Here is a 17,011-nt window from a genome sequence, read left to right as displayed (position 1 = left end):
CGTTCAAATTCATATGATTGTCAGTGGCCCAATTATTAAATTTGTCCAAGTCACACTGGATGGTCCCACCTTATCTCCCACACAGGGGGTGTATATTTCAAATAAAGTCACCCATTCAGGTAACCAAATTTAAAATTCACCTTAGATGTGTGGAAAATTAAGTGTCTTCCATTTTACGGGGTGGGTGGATTTTAACTTAAATACCCCAATGAGAATAAGTGACCAAAATCTGAGTAATTATGTATATATGGCACATTACTTGACAGGAACAGACTGTCAAAAATACTTCTTTTTTTAAAGAAAAACAAAGAAGTTATTTAACATATGTGGCTTGTGCAATCTACTGTTTATAACAAACATAAGTTTTTGAAACCTTGTTTAAAATATTATTACCAGGGTACATGTATTTAAAATTATTGACTAAGTGCTGTATGAGAAAAGTTACGGGAAGGTATAAACAGGTTTATTTAAGTTGAAAATCTTGAAACTATCTTCAAAAAAGTTTCATCAAATTTCTAAATATTATTATTTCTCAGTGTTTAAAAATGTCACTATACCATATTTCACCCTGGTGTGGCAGTAACGGCAACACATTGAGTCAGCTGTTTCAAGCATGTATCAATGCAGCATCCTTAAACGTGTGTATGCCAGCATTTTGAGCAAATGTTAGCAATTTGAAGCTGCGCCCAGTAAAATGCACACTGACACCATTGCCACATCAGGGTGAAAAACCTGGTATAAACATATTTTCACTGTACTTCTAATCAACTAAATTGATTAATCATACGAACTTAGTAAAAAATGAATATATGAATACAAATTTGAAATATTCATGTTCAATCATGTTTTGAATGAAATTAATTATCAAATTACTGTTTAATTGCTATCTGGAAAAGTTGTCTTGGAGAGATAAAGTTATGTCATCAAGCTCCTGAAATTATGTAGATTTTTTATACACAAAAGCAACTGCAAATAATTAGCCTTCACTTTTAAGAACAATTGTACATAATCGCTAGATGTGTGAAAGGGAATTTGTAAGGAAGCGATATTTTATTGTAATATTTTACATACAACGAAATGAAGCTAAATGAGTTTGAGTCTTTGTAAGGAAACAGGTTTGAATAACTTGAATGGTTTTTGTATGTGTGCAGATGCACTGGGCTATAATCCAAATGGAATTAGCACATTTAAAGGAGTATTTTGTGATTCTAGCATTTTCTTTTTATGACATTTTTCAGTAGATATCCACAAAAAAGCTTATTCCCAAAATTTCAGTTGATTCCAATTTTGTGTTTGTGAGTTATATTTGTTCTGCTTTCTGGTGGTATACAAATCTTTTTTGTAGAAAAGTAGGGGATGAGACTGTGGCTCACAAAATGCCCCTTTAACCAACTCTGTTTGAAACTCACATTCCCTCTGTGGAAAATTTAGGTTGCATTGTTCTCAGAGGGTATATGAAATTCAAATGGAGCTGCCTAATGTGTTCATTCCATTTGAAATTCATACTCCCCCTGTGGAAGATATTAGTAACATCTTCCACAGGGGTAGTGTGGATTTTAAATGGAATGGCCCAATCATTGATAGTATTAAGGTTAGGATTATTAGGTACGTGCGCATGTGATTGAAAAGGTCCAGTTTCTTCCTTTTTTGTACATCAGCATATTGAACAATTTTTAAAACAGAAAAAAAAGTTGCCAAAAATGTATTGTGCAGGATCGTGTCTTTATGTACATGTGTGTAACACAACCAGATGTGTTAGGGAAAGTAAATTGGCTATAATTTTCAAAAACATTCCTTGAAATATGCAAATTTGTGCTATTTATATGTTAAGAATTTAATACAGTAAATTGATTGTATTTGTTTTAATAGGTCTTGTCATCAATATTTAACACAATAAATGTGACAGGAATTGTTACATTAGGCCTGAAATAATGTATTTGTTAGAATTTTATGAAAATTCTGATGCCTTAGGAGAGTCTAAATGTTCTTTGGATATATGCCATAATATCTCAAAAAGTACCTAATTTGACCAAAAAATATGCTTTTTTTCCAAAACAAAACTTGTTTTTCCTTTTCACTGTTTTGGGCAAGGCCCAGTCATTTGGTATAAAAAGCCAACAGTGTTATATTTGGCTTCATATCAGGCTCGGAATAATCATCTATCCTGGAAACACTTCAATGAAATTGGTGCAAATACTTATGAAGTAGCTCTGCTGTAAATCGTTTTTAATGATATTAAAAATCTGAATTTTTGTTTTTTACAAGGTCCATGCTTAGGTTAAGTCTTCCGCGATGTAATAATTATATTAAAGTCATATTTTCTTTTTACTTGTATTTTTTCACTTAATTTCGTATAAAATGATTTTTTTTCAATTGTTTAGTTTCTTGAATTGTAAAATGTATTATGTTGTGTTTTGTTCTATTTTACAGTACAATATGTTTAGTTTGTGCCAATTTTATGCTTGTTAATTTTTTGTACTCCATTTATGATCACTGGGCCAACAGTGTCAAACAAAATGTGCTACCAATAATTTTGTGAGAAACTTTAAGATTTATTAGGGGAGAACTTAGATCTTAATTGTGGACACTTCCGTAAAACTACAGGTTGTGATGTGTCTTTGTTTATTAATGTTTGCGATAACATGGCTGAAGTAAATGAAATTTGGGTGACTGGTGTTCGTTATGAGATTTATGTATGAAGTACGTATCTTGATAAAATTGAATAATGCAATTAAATTATTTTTCAAAAATGCAGAGTTTTTAAAACAAAGGAAGATGGAAAATAATCAGTATTTTTATAAACTGTGCAAATCATTTTTTGATGAGTATTAATTACCTATGAAATGTAATCACTCAATAAGTTTTTTCTAATATTTCTCATGATCAATTTTGAAATGCGTTTCCTTTTGAAAAGGAGCACTTATAAAACAATAGTATTTGCAATAATTTAGCGATGACGCAACATGTAGCAACTCTTTATGACATGACCATTGATGTCATGTTTTGTATGATATGTATAATATGCTGTCGTATTTATTTATTTATGTTTTCATTTATAGAATAAGAATGTGGTGTGAATATTTATCAAATTTTGTTTTCACTTTTGTCATAAAAAATTGTTGTTTGCATATATGCAGAATTTTAAGTTATGCATATTTTGTACAAATGCTTTTAAACTAAAACAATGTGTTATGTGTATATTGCCTGTACAAAGAGAGCTGCAGAATCTGCTTATTAGAGTATCATGTAGAATTTATTTATAATAAAATGAGTTCAGAACATTTGGATTCATTACATTTTTGCCAGATATTTACTGAAGAAAATATTTCATAACAATTTAACTTTTCGGTAAATCCGATAAGCCTTTCAGTTTAGACCTGTAATGTTGTCATGCCGATGCGTACATTGGTGCTGCACACTTTATGGCATTGAAATGCATAGCGATGATGTTCACTAATAGCTAATGATGTGCCCCCCAGGATTTTCAAATGATGACATATAGGTCCAAATTAACGCTAAGATCGACTTATGGGATACAGAACTTGAATTGGAACTTGTTGATAAATCCCATAATTCATTGCGGTTAAACCAGAGATGTCAAATGGCCGACTTGCAATGGGCAGTAAATTGAATATCAAGGGACGACTGAGGAAGAATAGATGGCTTCCCCAGCCCATGATGCACAATGTAATGTATGAGGGAATTTTTTTTCAAATCTGGTCAGGATTGGGATGGTTCTAAATGTCTGATGCTCATTTTAAGCTATGTTTATTATGTAGATACAAACTGTCTGCTACCCGGCCTGGTTACCATGGTTATTTTATTAATGCCAGAACATCCTCAGTGCTAATGTATGAAAATTACACATCTTCATTGTTTCAGGGTTTGATGTTCTTCTGATCCTCCTTCTTGTTATCTTTCTTTCTCTCTTTCATTCTCTTTCTTTCTTTTTTACTTTGTTCACTCTTTCTTTCTTTCCTTCCTTCCTTCCTTCATTCCATTCTTCCTTCTTTCTTTCCTTCCTTCCTTTCTTCTTTCCTTCCTTCCTTCCTTCTTTCTTTCTTTCTTTCTTTTTTCTTTCTCTCTCTCTCTGTCTGTTTCTTTCTTTCTCTTTCTTATAATCAGTGGGATCAAATCAGCTAGTTGTTTGACTTCAATTTGTAATAATAAAATCTAAAAAGTACCATATTCTAAAGGCACTAATATTCAATGTCAAATTATTAATTGTACATTATTTTAATGTAAAAATGAACGTACATACCCTTACCATAAGTCGAGGCTAAATAAGCCTTACCTTAGCCTCAACTTGGCCTCGATATCTTTTGAGGCTAAAAATTAACCTCAACTTAGCCATTGAGGCTAAGAAATTAACCTTATCGGTGACAAGGCTAAGAAATTAACCTCGTCTTAGCCTGAAATGTTTTTGAGGCTAAAAAATTAACCTCGTCTTGGCCTGCTTTAATTTTGAGGCTAAAATTAACCTCAACTTTTTTGAGGCTATTATTAGCCTCAAAAATATGGTCACATGATAGGTCAGAGGTCACCAACTGTCAGGAGCAGACTACTGTATGCTGCTCAGAATTGCCAATAATTTTGAAAAATTAACAGTTTAAAGGGTATTTTAGGCTTTTTTACTGGTGCCTAGTTCATGGGGAGCATGGCAACCATATCTCTGGAAGAAAAATCAGCTTTTCGTAAGTTTCAAAGTATGTATTTTATTGCTTCTTTTTCATCAGGAAATATGGCCTTTTTGAGGTTGTCGAATTCAGCAGACATGCATGTATTGTAGTCTGCAGACATGTATACTGCAGTTTGATGCTGGCTGACCCTGGTGAAAACGTGTTACTGCACTGATGTTGTTAGGGTGTTATGTTAATTGATGTTTGGGGATGTTTGTACTTTAAATTGGGGGTGGGTTATTTAGAGAGTTCAAATATGGTGAGTTAATGTTGTTGGGAAAGTTCAAATAATGAAATATGATAGGTTGTCATATTGGAAGTGTTATGTTAAGTTGGGATGAAGTGGTGTGCATGCAATATATACAATTATGTATTGGAGATGTTTCTACTTTGAAGTGGGGGCGGGTCATCTGGAGAGTTCAAGTGTGGTGAGTTTTCACCTACACCCGATTTGAAAGAGTTATATCACGGGAGTTCTATTTGGTAAAAGTTGAGATGTGGACATGTGGTATATGGGGATGTTTGTACTTTTAAGTGGGGGATGGTCATTTTGAGAGTTCTTATGGTGAGTTGTCACCTTCAGCATATTAAAAGAGTTGTTTGGTGACATTGGGATATGGTGTACGTGTCATAAAGATAAACTCTTCCAATACGCTAAAGGTGACAACTCTACAAATTACCACCTCCCCACTTCAAAATACAACTGTCCCGTAACATTGACAGCACACCATATCCCAACTTTACAAATAAAACTTTACAATACTAGTATGCTCAAGGTGACAACTTGCACCATATTGGAACTCTTACCAAATGACAACTCACCATAGTTGGATTTTCCAATTGACAACTCACCATATTGGAACTCTCCAAATGCAACTCACCAAATAACCCTACCCCCACTTCATAACACCCCAAAAATATCAGTAACACTTATCACCTAGCTGGATCAATAAATAGCCCAACCGTCCCTGCATGCATGTAATGTTTAGCCTCGTAAAATAGCCTCAAATTATTAGCCTTGTCTTAGCTTAGCCTCTAAATATTAGAGGCTTATCTAATTTGCATAATTAGGCTAATTTTCAGGCTAAGGTGAGGCTAAGGTAAGGCTAAGACGAGGCTAGTTATTTACTGAGGCTAATATTACGAGGCTAATAATGCGAGGCTAATGATTTGAGGCTAATGATTTGAGGCTAATTATTTGAGGCTAATTATTTGAGGCTTATCTAATTTGCATAATTAGGCTAATTTTCAGGCTAAGGTGAGGCTAAGGTAAGGCTAAGACGAGGCTAAGGATATGAGGCTATTCATGAGGCTTATTTTCTGAGGCTAAGTCGAGGCTTAGATAAGGCCTTGACCTTTGGTAAGGGTATGCCTTTGAACAAAGCTGATGGGTAGTGCAAGAAGGTCCTATTTAATAGCAGCTATTGTAGATAGGGACTTCTTGCACTAGCCCCTCAATGTATACTACCATTCCTAGACATCTAATGAATCTGTTCAAGAATATTCTGTCGTCACATACTGTCATTTCTCAAAAGGCTGCCTTGTGTGATTTTTTTATTGTCATCTAATTGTGGCGAGATATACTGTAAAATTAACTTTATATATAAATTTCCAGGTATTATCACAACATTACAATATCATGTCCATTCATAAAAGAAAGAATCATGCTAAAATATATAACAATATGAAATACAACAATGATAATTGAAATCACACACGGCAGCCTTTTTAAATCGCAGTGATGCAGACGACGATTTGTCAAGATGACAAATTGTAACCAATAACAATGCAAGGGCTCAGTGCACTATATCTTAACTCCATTTTTGGTTGAAATTAGATTTTTGTATAAAAATGAAGCTGGTAACACCAGCTATATCTGAGAATCGGGACACAAAATCTTATCTCCATCATATGGATATTTGTATTCATTCACATAGTACAAAATTGAAATATCAGTCCCAGCCTGTACTCCATGAATGTGTCTGCATCACAATATGGTATATCACTATAAGCTACTATAGACGTTGTATCAGGTCTGCATGGGGTGGTGCCGCAATATTGCATTTCAATTACGATTATGTGGTTCTTTTAAGAAAAACATTAAAAGACTTTCCTCAAAATGCTTATTTTGGAGTTAAGATATTGTTACGCTGAGCCCAAGCTGATGGCACTCACTGTACAATGTACAAGAATCAAACATGAATTTTCATTTCAGTATTTAAAACAACTCAACAAATGCCTTTGTTAGCAATTTTTTTTTTAAACAAAGCTTTTCTTCTTTGACTCAACTACTTTCTGTCAATTCAAATTACTCTAAACATGGTCAGACTTTTAATATACCCATGGTCAATTTCATTCTCTGTTTTCAACTCATTTGTCAGGTCTTTATTACATGCAATTAATTTTAAACAATCCGTTCCACCATAGGCCTTCATCAGGTGCCCATTTTTAGTAAGTAACTAGGACCTCAGACATACTCACCTATCAGAACACAGTTCTTTAACCCCAATACATCCAGTACATTCACAGATGAACTTTCAATATTTTGGTTACAAAAACTCATACAGACCATACTCCAAAATTAAAAGTCATATTTGGAGCTATGCATTTTAATGGATGTCATTAAACTACACCATCGGATATGAGGTCATTGCAAACACTGACAGAAGGTGCCTGAGTATGTATGTGATAGAACAGTCTAGTACTAGAAGACAAGAACAAGCACATAGGGCCGGCTATTACAGTACTTTATTTTTATTTTTTGAAATCCATATACCCTGTATGGAACACATGACCCCAGGACATGACCTTAATCTTCCGCACAGGGGGTGTAGATATCAAATGGAGTCACTCATTCAGGTAACCCCATTTTAAATTCACCCTATGTGGACAATTAAGGTCTTCCATAGGGGGTGTATGGATTTCAACTGGAATAGCCCAATTATATGTATAGAATAGTACAAAACTATTTAATATATGCATTGCTTTGTATTAAATTTTGTTTAGAAAAAAAGTACAAATAAAAGATTTTGTGCATCTACTTATTTTGTTGGCTTTGTCTTTATTCTGTGTTGCTACTGACTCAGATTTAACACTGTTGCGGAAGTGACTGCATAGTGGAAGTTGGTTTGAAAGCATGTGGTGGATGCAGGGGCATGCCCCCTCATAAATTTTTCCGTTTGAAAGCATGTGGTGGATGCAGGGCATGCCCCTCATAAATCTTTCCGTTTGAAAGCATGTGGTGGATGCAGGGGCATGCCCCCTCATAAATTTTTCTTTCCAAGGGGAACATCCCCACCCAAAATCCTAATAGAAGAAAACATAAAGCAATAATTGCCTCATGTATCTTCCTTTTTACCCCAAAAAAACAGTGGTTTGGCCCAAAACCTTCACTGATTTTACATCCCAATTAGTCCCATTAGTCATTTTAATTACACATTCCTCTTTGCCATCCCCATTTTATCCCTGAAAATTTTATTTTCTGTGGAAGCTATCTACTACTGAAATTGGCATTGATGAAGTAGCTATCTACTGCTTATGTTGGCATTGATGAAGTAGTTTATATACTGCTGATGTTGGTATTGATGAAGTAGCTATCTACTGCTGATATTGGCATTGATGAAGTAGTTATATACTGCTGATGTTGGCATTGATGAAGTAGTTGTATACTGCTGATGTTGGCATCGATGAAGTATCTATCTACTGCTGATGTTAGCATTGATGAAGTAGCTATCTACTGCTGATATTGGCATTGATGCAGTAGTTATATACTGCTGATGTTGGCATCGATGAAGTAGCTATCTACTGCTGATATTGGCATTGATGCAGTAGTTATATACTGCTGATGTTGGCATCGATGAAGTATCTATCTACTGCTGATGTTGGCATTGATGAAGTACCGTAGCTAATAGCTATCTACTGCTGATGTTGACATTGATGAAGTAGTTATATACTGCTAGTTGCTGATGTTGGCATTGATGAAGTAGCCATCTACTGTTGATGTTGACATTGATGAAGTAGCTATCTACTGCTGATGTTGGCATTGATGAAGTAGCTAACTACTGCTGATGTTGGCATTGATGAAGTAGCTATCTACTGCTGATGTTGGCATTGATGAAGTAACTATCTACTCTGATGTTGGCATTGATGAAGTAACTATCTACTGCTAATGTTGGCATTGATGAAGTAGTTATTATATTGCTGATGTTGGCATTGATGAAGTAGCTATCTACTACATTGATGAAGTAGTTATTTACCATGTATAGACCTACTGCTTTGGCATTGATGAAGTAGCTATCTACTTGTGATGTTGGCATTGATGAAGAAGTTATTATATTGCCGATGTTGGCATTGATGAAGTATGGTAGCTATCTACTGCATTGATGAAATAGCTATCTACCGCTGATGTTGGCATTTAGCTATCTAGTACTGCTGACGGGTATTGGTGAAGTAACTATCTACTGTTGATGATATCAGAAGCTGTCTACTAACTGATATTGGCAATGAGGCTACTTACTACTGATGTTGGCATTGATGAAGGAGCTATCTACTGCTGATATTGGTATTGATGAAGTAACTATCTACTACTGATATTGGTATTGATAAAGTAGCTACCTCCAGCTGATATTTGTATTAGCTTGTATTGATGAGGTAACTAAAAACCATAGAAACAGATCACCAAATACATAGGCCTATAGCTAGGTATAGGAGGTAGGCCTACTTTTTTAGCTTTTTTTTTGAGATCGCAGAAAATACAGTTCAGTTAGTTCAAATTACAGCTAGTTCACTTCCCTACCCATGGTCCCGTATACACCTCATATACCCTAACAAAGGCCGTTAACAATACATGTATGCATGTATAAAAGAGGCATTTAAAATTGCAACAACAAAATTCAGAGCAGTTATGAAATATTTTGAATCGTTAAGTAAAAAAGAAATTATATATATCTGAATGGAAATTAACAGATAGGCCTAAATAATTAAAACCATAATATTTACATGAAAAGTCAATGAGTAGGCTATTATGATCTTAGCGTGACTCTACAATCCTGTAAAAATCATGACACATATTAGTATATAACTTTGCCTTTGGGTCAGTGTAGTGTTTTCTGATAACTAAGGGGCTGTGCAATGATCCCTGGGAGGTAAAATTGAGGGGGGCAAGACATTTTGGCGAGCCGAAAGGGTGGGGGATTTTGGCACACATTCATGGGGTGCCTTAAAAGGCTTAGGAAAACAGTACGGATATGCCTGCTCAATCCACTCGCAACATAATCCGCTAGATCAATTATTGGTTTGCAAAAGTGGGATCCCAAAAATGTGGCATGTGTAAAGGGGTGGGGGGCAACGATTCTTTGGCGGGCCGAGATGGGGGGCTCATAATTATTGCACAACCCCTAAACTCATGTATAAAAGATAATTAAAATCATTCACTCAAAAACTTTTTCAATATCAGACTCCAAAAAGGGGATGACCCTCAATAATATTCAATTCAATAATATCCATTAATATAAACCAATATTATTACTAGGCCTAATACAGATCTTACAGATTTATAGATCCTCAATCAAGTCAAAATACAGGCGCGAACTTGGGCGTGACACCTGTTTTATTAATGAAAAGACGAGGGCGCTGCAATCAATTACGTTGGCTGGTTTCCATTTCATTCGAATGACAATTCTCTATAACGGTTGTAAAAAAACGACTGGAATCACATGTAAACACATGCAGGTTTCCAAATTTCGATGTGTGTTTTCATTTCCGCGGCGAAATAAATGCTTTAAATTCAATCGAACACAAAGTCTGATGCTTTATTTATCACAACGTAAGTATACTTTATATTCTTGCAAATGTGCAAAGCAGAAAATCGGTAATAAATATATTGTAAGAGTGTTTAAAAATGATCATTTAGTGCCAGTGATTGATGATCAAAAGCGAACTTGATTGAAGAAATGTCATCAACAAACACATCAACAAGTTCAAACTAAGTAAGAAACAACATAATTTGCAGTTCCAGTTCTGGGAGTCAGATTTCGTGTTTGATTTTTGTTTGTAGGTGTAAAAACACTCGATTGATGCAATCAAGGACTGAATTCCTAATACGGTCAAAGAGAGTCCACAATTGCACATGTTCTTTATTTGTGCATGCAAAATTGACTGCCATTGATTCAGCCCATTGGTGCCGAATTCTGCACCACTTGGACTTGCAGTTGCAAGTCTGTAATATTCATGCCATTGCCCACAGCCCATATATATTTTGTAGTAAATCTTTGACGAGCGCTTCCTTGCAAAGTCACAGAGCAACATGAACAACAAATACGGCGCAAAAGTAAAGATAGGTTAGACTCGCTGAGTCTCATGGACGCCGTTCCTATGTCCATCAGACTCGTATTTCCCATTTTGGATGTCAATGGGAAATACACACTTAACAATTTGCGCCGGTTAGAAACTTGAAAAAAAATCTTTAAAATTTTCTCAATGTATATTATAAAAGTGGTACCAACCTTATTGTGCTTGCTAATTTAAGACTCGGTTGAAACAAAATTAAGGATCGAATGCATTTTAGTGTCCAAAAAGGCAAAATTATCGTCAAAGTTCTGCTGAAATCGGCACCCTTGCGAAGGGTTCAGAATTCGAATCGGGAACGAAAATATCCGATCTTTGCGATCAAAAACACAAAATTACAACTTTAAACGTACTATTGGCAAAAGACATTATTACCAAACAATATAGAATAGAAAATTTGACATCATTTTCTCAAAATATTGAAGAAATTTGCTCACTAGACATCGAAAAAGTACGCAATCCAATTCCCGTTCAAACACGTGAGAAACTGAAAGTGCATAATCCCGACTAAGATAGGTCATTCATTAAAATTTCCACATACTCAGGATACTGCTGGTAACTGGCACTAACAGCAGATCGCCACACATCCATGACGTCAGCAACCAATCAGAGACAAGTGCGTTCCAACGCAGTACTAAAGATGCACTGTATGCTTAAAAGCGAAGGTGTGCATTCATTCCATTCGGATTTTTTATGTTTGCCGAAATATGCTTGATAAAAGTACCGTAAACAACTTTGTATTTTTTTTTGCTTAAATAAATTTGTGTTAAACTTTAATTGGAAGTGTAGGACTATAGGTATTATATAGGTACATATTATAGGTACGGTAGTGTTGCTAAGAATATGCGATTTTGGAGGCCAAAAACGCACCCCGATTTTCCAAAAACCGCAAAAATGTGTGATTTTTTTTTCTTTTTTACGATTTTTCTTTCTTTCTTTTTTTCGCGGATTTGGAGAGTCCCTGGACCTAACATGAAGTGCTGCCATCATTAAAAAAATTGGGAAAAAAATTCTTGCATAGAAAATTTTACCACGGGAGTGGTCTAGTTCGTAGACACATCTTGTTTATGAGCGACGTAGATGTAAATTTACATTGCTACAACAAACATCACCTAGACAATGTTTTTGGTAAAATTTTCTATGCAAATTAATCAAAGTAAATCAAACCCTGGTTATGCCAATCCAACAATTTTTTGAGGCCTTATTGCAAGCATAAATTGCAATTTGCACATGTGCACATTTTGCATACAAAAGCTTGAAAACAGTAAGTTTCTAGACTTTTTTTGAGTGACGGATGACATCAGACCAAACATTTAAGGGGTACTACACCTGTGGTAAATTTAGACTATTTTTGCATTTTTCTCAAAAATAATAACACACTGGTAACAAAAGTTATGTATATTATTGGGGCAAGGAATCCAATTACTACACTGAAATGTCAGTGACTCAAGACAAGCGGTTCAGTATATATGACCGGAAATGAGGTACATCCTAGCGGTACCTTATTTCTTATCATAAATAACAAACCGCTTGTCTTGGGTCACTGAAATTCCAGTGTAGTAATTGGATTTCTTGCCCCTATAAAATACATAACTTTTGTTCCCACTGTGTAATTAGTTTTTGAGAAAAATGCAAAAATAGACACAAATTTATCGAGGGGTGTAGTACCCCCTTTTAAGGGTACCTGTATACGAGGTATTCTTAGTCAGCGGGAGTGGTCTAGTTCGTAGACACATAATCTGATTGGACAAGCACATGCTTTTGGGTGCCGTCTATCAGGCCGTAGATGACCCCACGTCATCATCAATCGTTGATAACGCCGCTTAACGCGTAACACGCTTGTAGAGGTGTGCGTATATGTATCGCGTTGTAGGCGTAGACTAGTGCGGGATACACGAACTCGCTAGCAGTACGCCCAACAGAATACGTAAAGTTGTAAACAAGTTTCGTTCATTTTATAATAAGGGGAGTTTTTATGATGGTAGCTTTGTTTTTGTTTAAAAAATAATTTACAGTTATTAAAATAATATTTAACTGACTAAGAATGAGCGACATCCAGTGTTCGATTTACCTGGATTCGCATCGCAAAATGCGAGTCATTTTCTACAAACTGCTACTCAACTACACAGACCAGTAGCAAAAAATGCGATCCAAAAATTGGGGAAAATGCCTACTTGCGACCGTGAACCACGCTGATATACCATCATTTGCAAGTTACCATTTGTCAAAGTCAAAAATGTCTCCATAAATTCCATTTCCAAGAAAATCATCCACAAAAATATGACCCAAAAGTCCCCAAATCGTGATGTTTACGCCATTAAACGAAATACAGTATCCTCCCTTATATGCAAATTTTATGCAAATGACATGTTGTGTTACATACTTCCATGTATTACCGGATAACAAAAAACATGCATATTCATTTATGACATCACAGAAGTAGCAATGTTTATATGGGTGTATAGTTCAGTGGTGAGACGGAAATATTGTGTGTCCTTGGTGACAATCTTCCAAAACTACACAAGATTTTTAGGATTTCATAGATTCCTCACATTATTTTAATGCTTCAGCTAGCAAATAAGTGAGTTTCCTCTACTCAAAAATGTAGGACTTCTCTTGATTACTGAAGGAAAATTTGCGTTTAGAAAGGGCACATGATAATCAGCTTAGGAAGTTTAGGTGCTATGTTAACCGGCGCATTATATGGTAAAGTTTCACATCATCTAGTAAATTTCCTTCCAAATGACAAAATTACCCAGTAATATTAAGGTTAAATACAATTGATTTTCAAGGCTTGATTCCAGAGGGGCGTAAGTTAATAATGGAAACAGCCATGCAGAAAAGAATGAACTCACGCGTACAAGAGTGTATCAATCTGAATAGGGCCACGGACAAACCGCGGCTCGTGAGTCATCCTACATGTATATGTTGCAGGGATAGGGAAGGGGCGACCATGATAGGAAGTTTAGGAACATGGCTGATTGGGGAGGGTGTGATTGTGAGCAGCCGTTTTGCAATTTTCCTTTGGATTTTCTAAATTTTCAATTTTAAAATTATCCTGGATGATATCTGTCGTGAAATAAATCAATGCGTCTATAGGCGATAATAGGCCTAGTATGCCTATTTATACCCTGATTATGCAATATATAGCTATATGCCTACAACAATAACTACAACAACAGTAACAAACCCAACAACCAATATTTTGTTAATCTAATTTGTAAAATTATATATATAGGCCGCGCCTATTAGACTAGTATAGCCTAAAAATTCCTGAATTATATAATGGAAAAAAAAAAAAGCGGGCAAAAATCAATCGCTGCAGTCAGAAAGAAAGAAACGAACAAGAAAAAAGAAAACAAGTGAGAGAAAAATGAAATAAAATAGATGGAATGGACCACACAGGGACTCGAACACGTACCAGTTTTCCAGCTCAAAACTATAGTAGGCCTATTATATAGTCGAACGTGAGTCCGCGCGCTAACCGATTGAGCTACTGAGTGATCTGTGAAATCGATTGATCTCAAACTGACTATTATGGAATAGTGCATACCAGGCTCTTATGATAAACAATCTCATCACCGCTGTAAATGTCGGAGGTATCGATGGCGAGAAACCTCGATTTTTGCAAAAGTAGCTTAAATTTGGAGTGAAATTCAAATGGTAAAGGAATCGACATACTTTTGAGAAATAATGTAGGCAGTTAGAAATCAAAATTAATGTTCCACAATCCAGATATCGGTAATGTAACATAACAGTGTTTTGTGGTACAAGATTCTCGAAAATTGTTCCCCAAAACGGGCTAATAAAATTTAATCGGTACTGTTTTTGGTTCTTCCCCATGGCAACATTATTTCTTTGGTCTATTTGTAGTACAATACAAAAAAGAAGAAAACAATCACTCGGCGTAGTTTTATACGGAGCGAAAAAAAAAAAAAAACTGCATGGAACGTGTTTTTGATCTTTGTGAACATGGTGCGTAAAATGATTTAAACGAAGGATTTTCAAACGGATTCTAAAAATGTGTATAAACACACAAAATAATGTTAAGATACATCCATGCACCAACATTTGACTCACTGCGATATTTGATTGCTGAGAAAACGCGGTTTTAGAGAACAACTTTATACGTCTTTTATACGTTTTTTATCGTTTCTTCGTGTAACCTTAAGCTTAACAAATGTTACAGTTTTCCATGCATGGGTGTGGTATGTGTAAATTATTGTTGCAATTTCAAAACATCAGATCCATGGATGGGAAGGGCAATGTAATTTTCCCAGAAGGTGAGGTCTTTCTCTTTTCCAATAGGGGCCTAAAGATGGTATCCATGCAGTGCTTGATTTTTGTCTATTTTTTTAAGCATTGAGTACCGGGATTGAGTAATCTGTGAGAAGACAAGAAAATACAAAAAAATCGATAAAATATGGTGAAAACAAACTGCTACTCAAAATTTTGGAATTGCTACTCAAATCTGAAAGTGAGTAGCAATTTTTAAAAAAAAAAAAAATAGATGAAAATCGAACACTGGCGACATCCACTACTCAAAATATTGGACCTGCCTGTCGCCTATCAAATGGTAGAGGATAGTAAAACAAAAATTCCTATCGTTTATTCTCTAATTTCATTATCTGAATCAATATATTATTGAAAAATAACACTTTGGTGTTTTGCAAAGGTTCATTCTACAAATCATATACTTTGAAAACTTGCTTAATTTATTGTTGTTAATGAGTTACGTATGTTTTACAAAAGTGTTGTTGTTTCAGCCCTCTTTACAACATAAATCAAGAACCACAGGACCTACAAAAGTATATCTGTGATATTTGAATTCTTCTACACGCTCGCTATGAATTGAGCAATGTAATTTTTGTTAAAGCTCATTACCATTAGCAAGATGCTGTGAACTACTTTTTTTTTCTGCTGCTTCGACCAACAATACATCGTATACCCTTAATCTCTGTCAGTGACTATGTCATTTAACCTTTCTTTACTCTCTTCCCCCTTGTAATTCATGTAGGTACATGCTGAATAATCATGGAGTACATAGACAACCGTGATTTACGTGAATGGGTCAAGAAAAGCTTGAGGAAAACACTGTTTCAAAAGGTGAGATGCAAAAAAAATTTCCACATGACAGTTTGAAGCAGAGAAGAACAGCAGTTGTTTACATTTTGAGAGCGTGCACAGCGTAAACATGGAAGTGGGATTGCGATTGGCTGATTCAATTGTCTGACAAGGCCATGCGTTTTGAGTTGGGCCAGTAAATAGGTGGAGATGTTACATGCGCGCGACATTTTAGGTTTCATCTTTTTAATTTTCTCAGTTAATATGCAGCCTATGTAGTTAAATTTGGTGTCAAATTAAAGCTTGTGATGAGACCAATACAGTAAACCTTAAAAAAGTTGTAAATAGTTATTAACATTTTAATAATTTGCATCTAATTAGCATAATGTGCGAGGTGGAGGAGGATCAGGAGGAGGAGGATCAGGAGGAGCAAATTTAATAAAAGTGACCCCCAGGGGTCATATGATGCAAGAGGTCCATTTCTTTTTTCACATTTTTACAATTCACTTTAAACTGCATACTATAACACCATACAATCATATTCCAGGTAATTTAATTTGCTTTGAGAAGCAATTTTGCATATTTTATTTTCCGTTAGGGTTACACATTGAAGTCAATGGGAAAATATGCCTTGAAAGAGGCTGGCGCAAAATCATTTTAATTTTATTGAACCCTATGATGTTATATATGTATTTAAAGCTCTGACTGAGAGGAATTCAAATATGGAACTTTTAAATATGTGGGGTGAAGCTAACTTTTTTTAATTTGTCAAATTTTACATTTTTCCCTAACATATTTGGTATTTTCAGTTTCATAACTCCTTAGTGTTACACCCTATGTCATTTTAAAGTGCATTTTTGGATTCCTTGGTTCATTTGCAGCCAGAAAATGTATACTTTAATATATTATGTTGGGTATAATAT

General features: G+C 35.1%; 1 protein-coding gene across 4 annotated transcripts in view; it reads left to right on the top strand.

Moving 5' to 3' along the window:
- Positions 1 to 10,394: 10,394 nt before the first annotated feature.
- The window catches only part of LOC140139895 (uncharacterized), a 40,119-nt gene continuing 33,502 nt past the window's right edge, over positions 10,395 to 17,011 (top strand). For all 4 annotated transcript variants that reach the window (XM_072161659.1, XM_072161662.1, XM_072161660.1 and 1 more), the window contains exons 1-2: positions 10,395 to 10,503; positions 16,042 to 16,130. In XM_072161659.1, the coding sequence (XP_072017760.1) occupies positions 16,059 to 16,130 (72 nt within the window). In that variant the 5' untranslated portion in view covers positions 10,395 to 10,503; positions 16,042 to 16,058. The remainder of the gene's footprint in view (positions 10,504 to 16,041; positions 16,131 to 17,011) is intronic.

The sequence above is a fragment of the Amphiura filiformis genome, chromosome 18 (genome assembly GCF_039555335.1).
Source record: "Amphiura filiformis chromosome 18, Afil_fr2py, whole genome shotgun sequence".
Lineage (NCBI taxonomy): Eukaryota > Metazoa > Echinodermata > Ophiuroidea > Amphilepidida > Amphiuridae > Amphiura > Amphiura filiformis.
The sequence above is the reverse complement of the archived record's forward strand: the minus strand, read 5'-3'. Positions and strand labels throughout refer to the sequence as shown.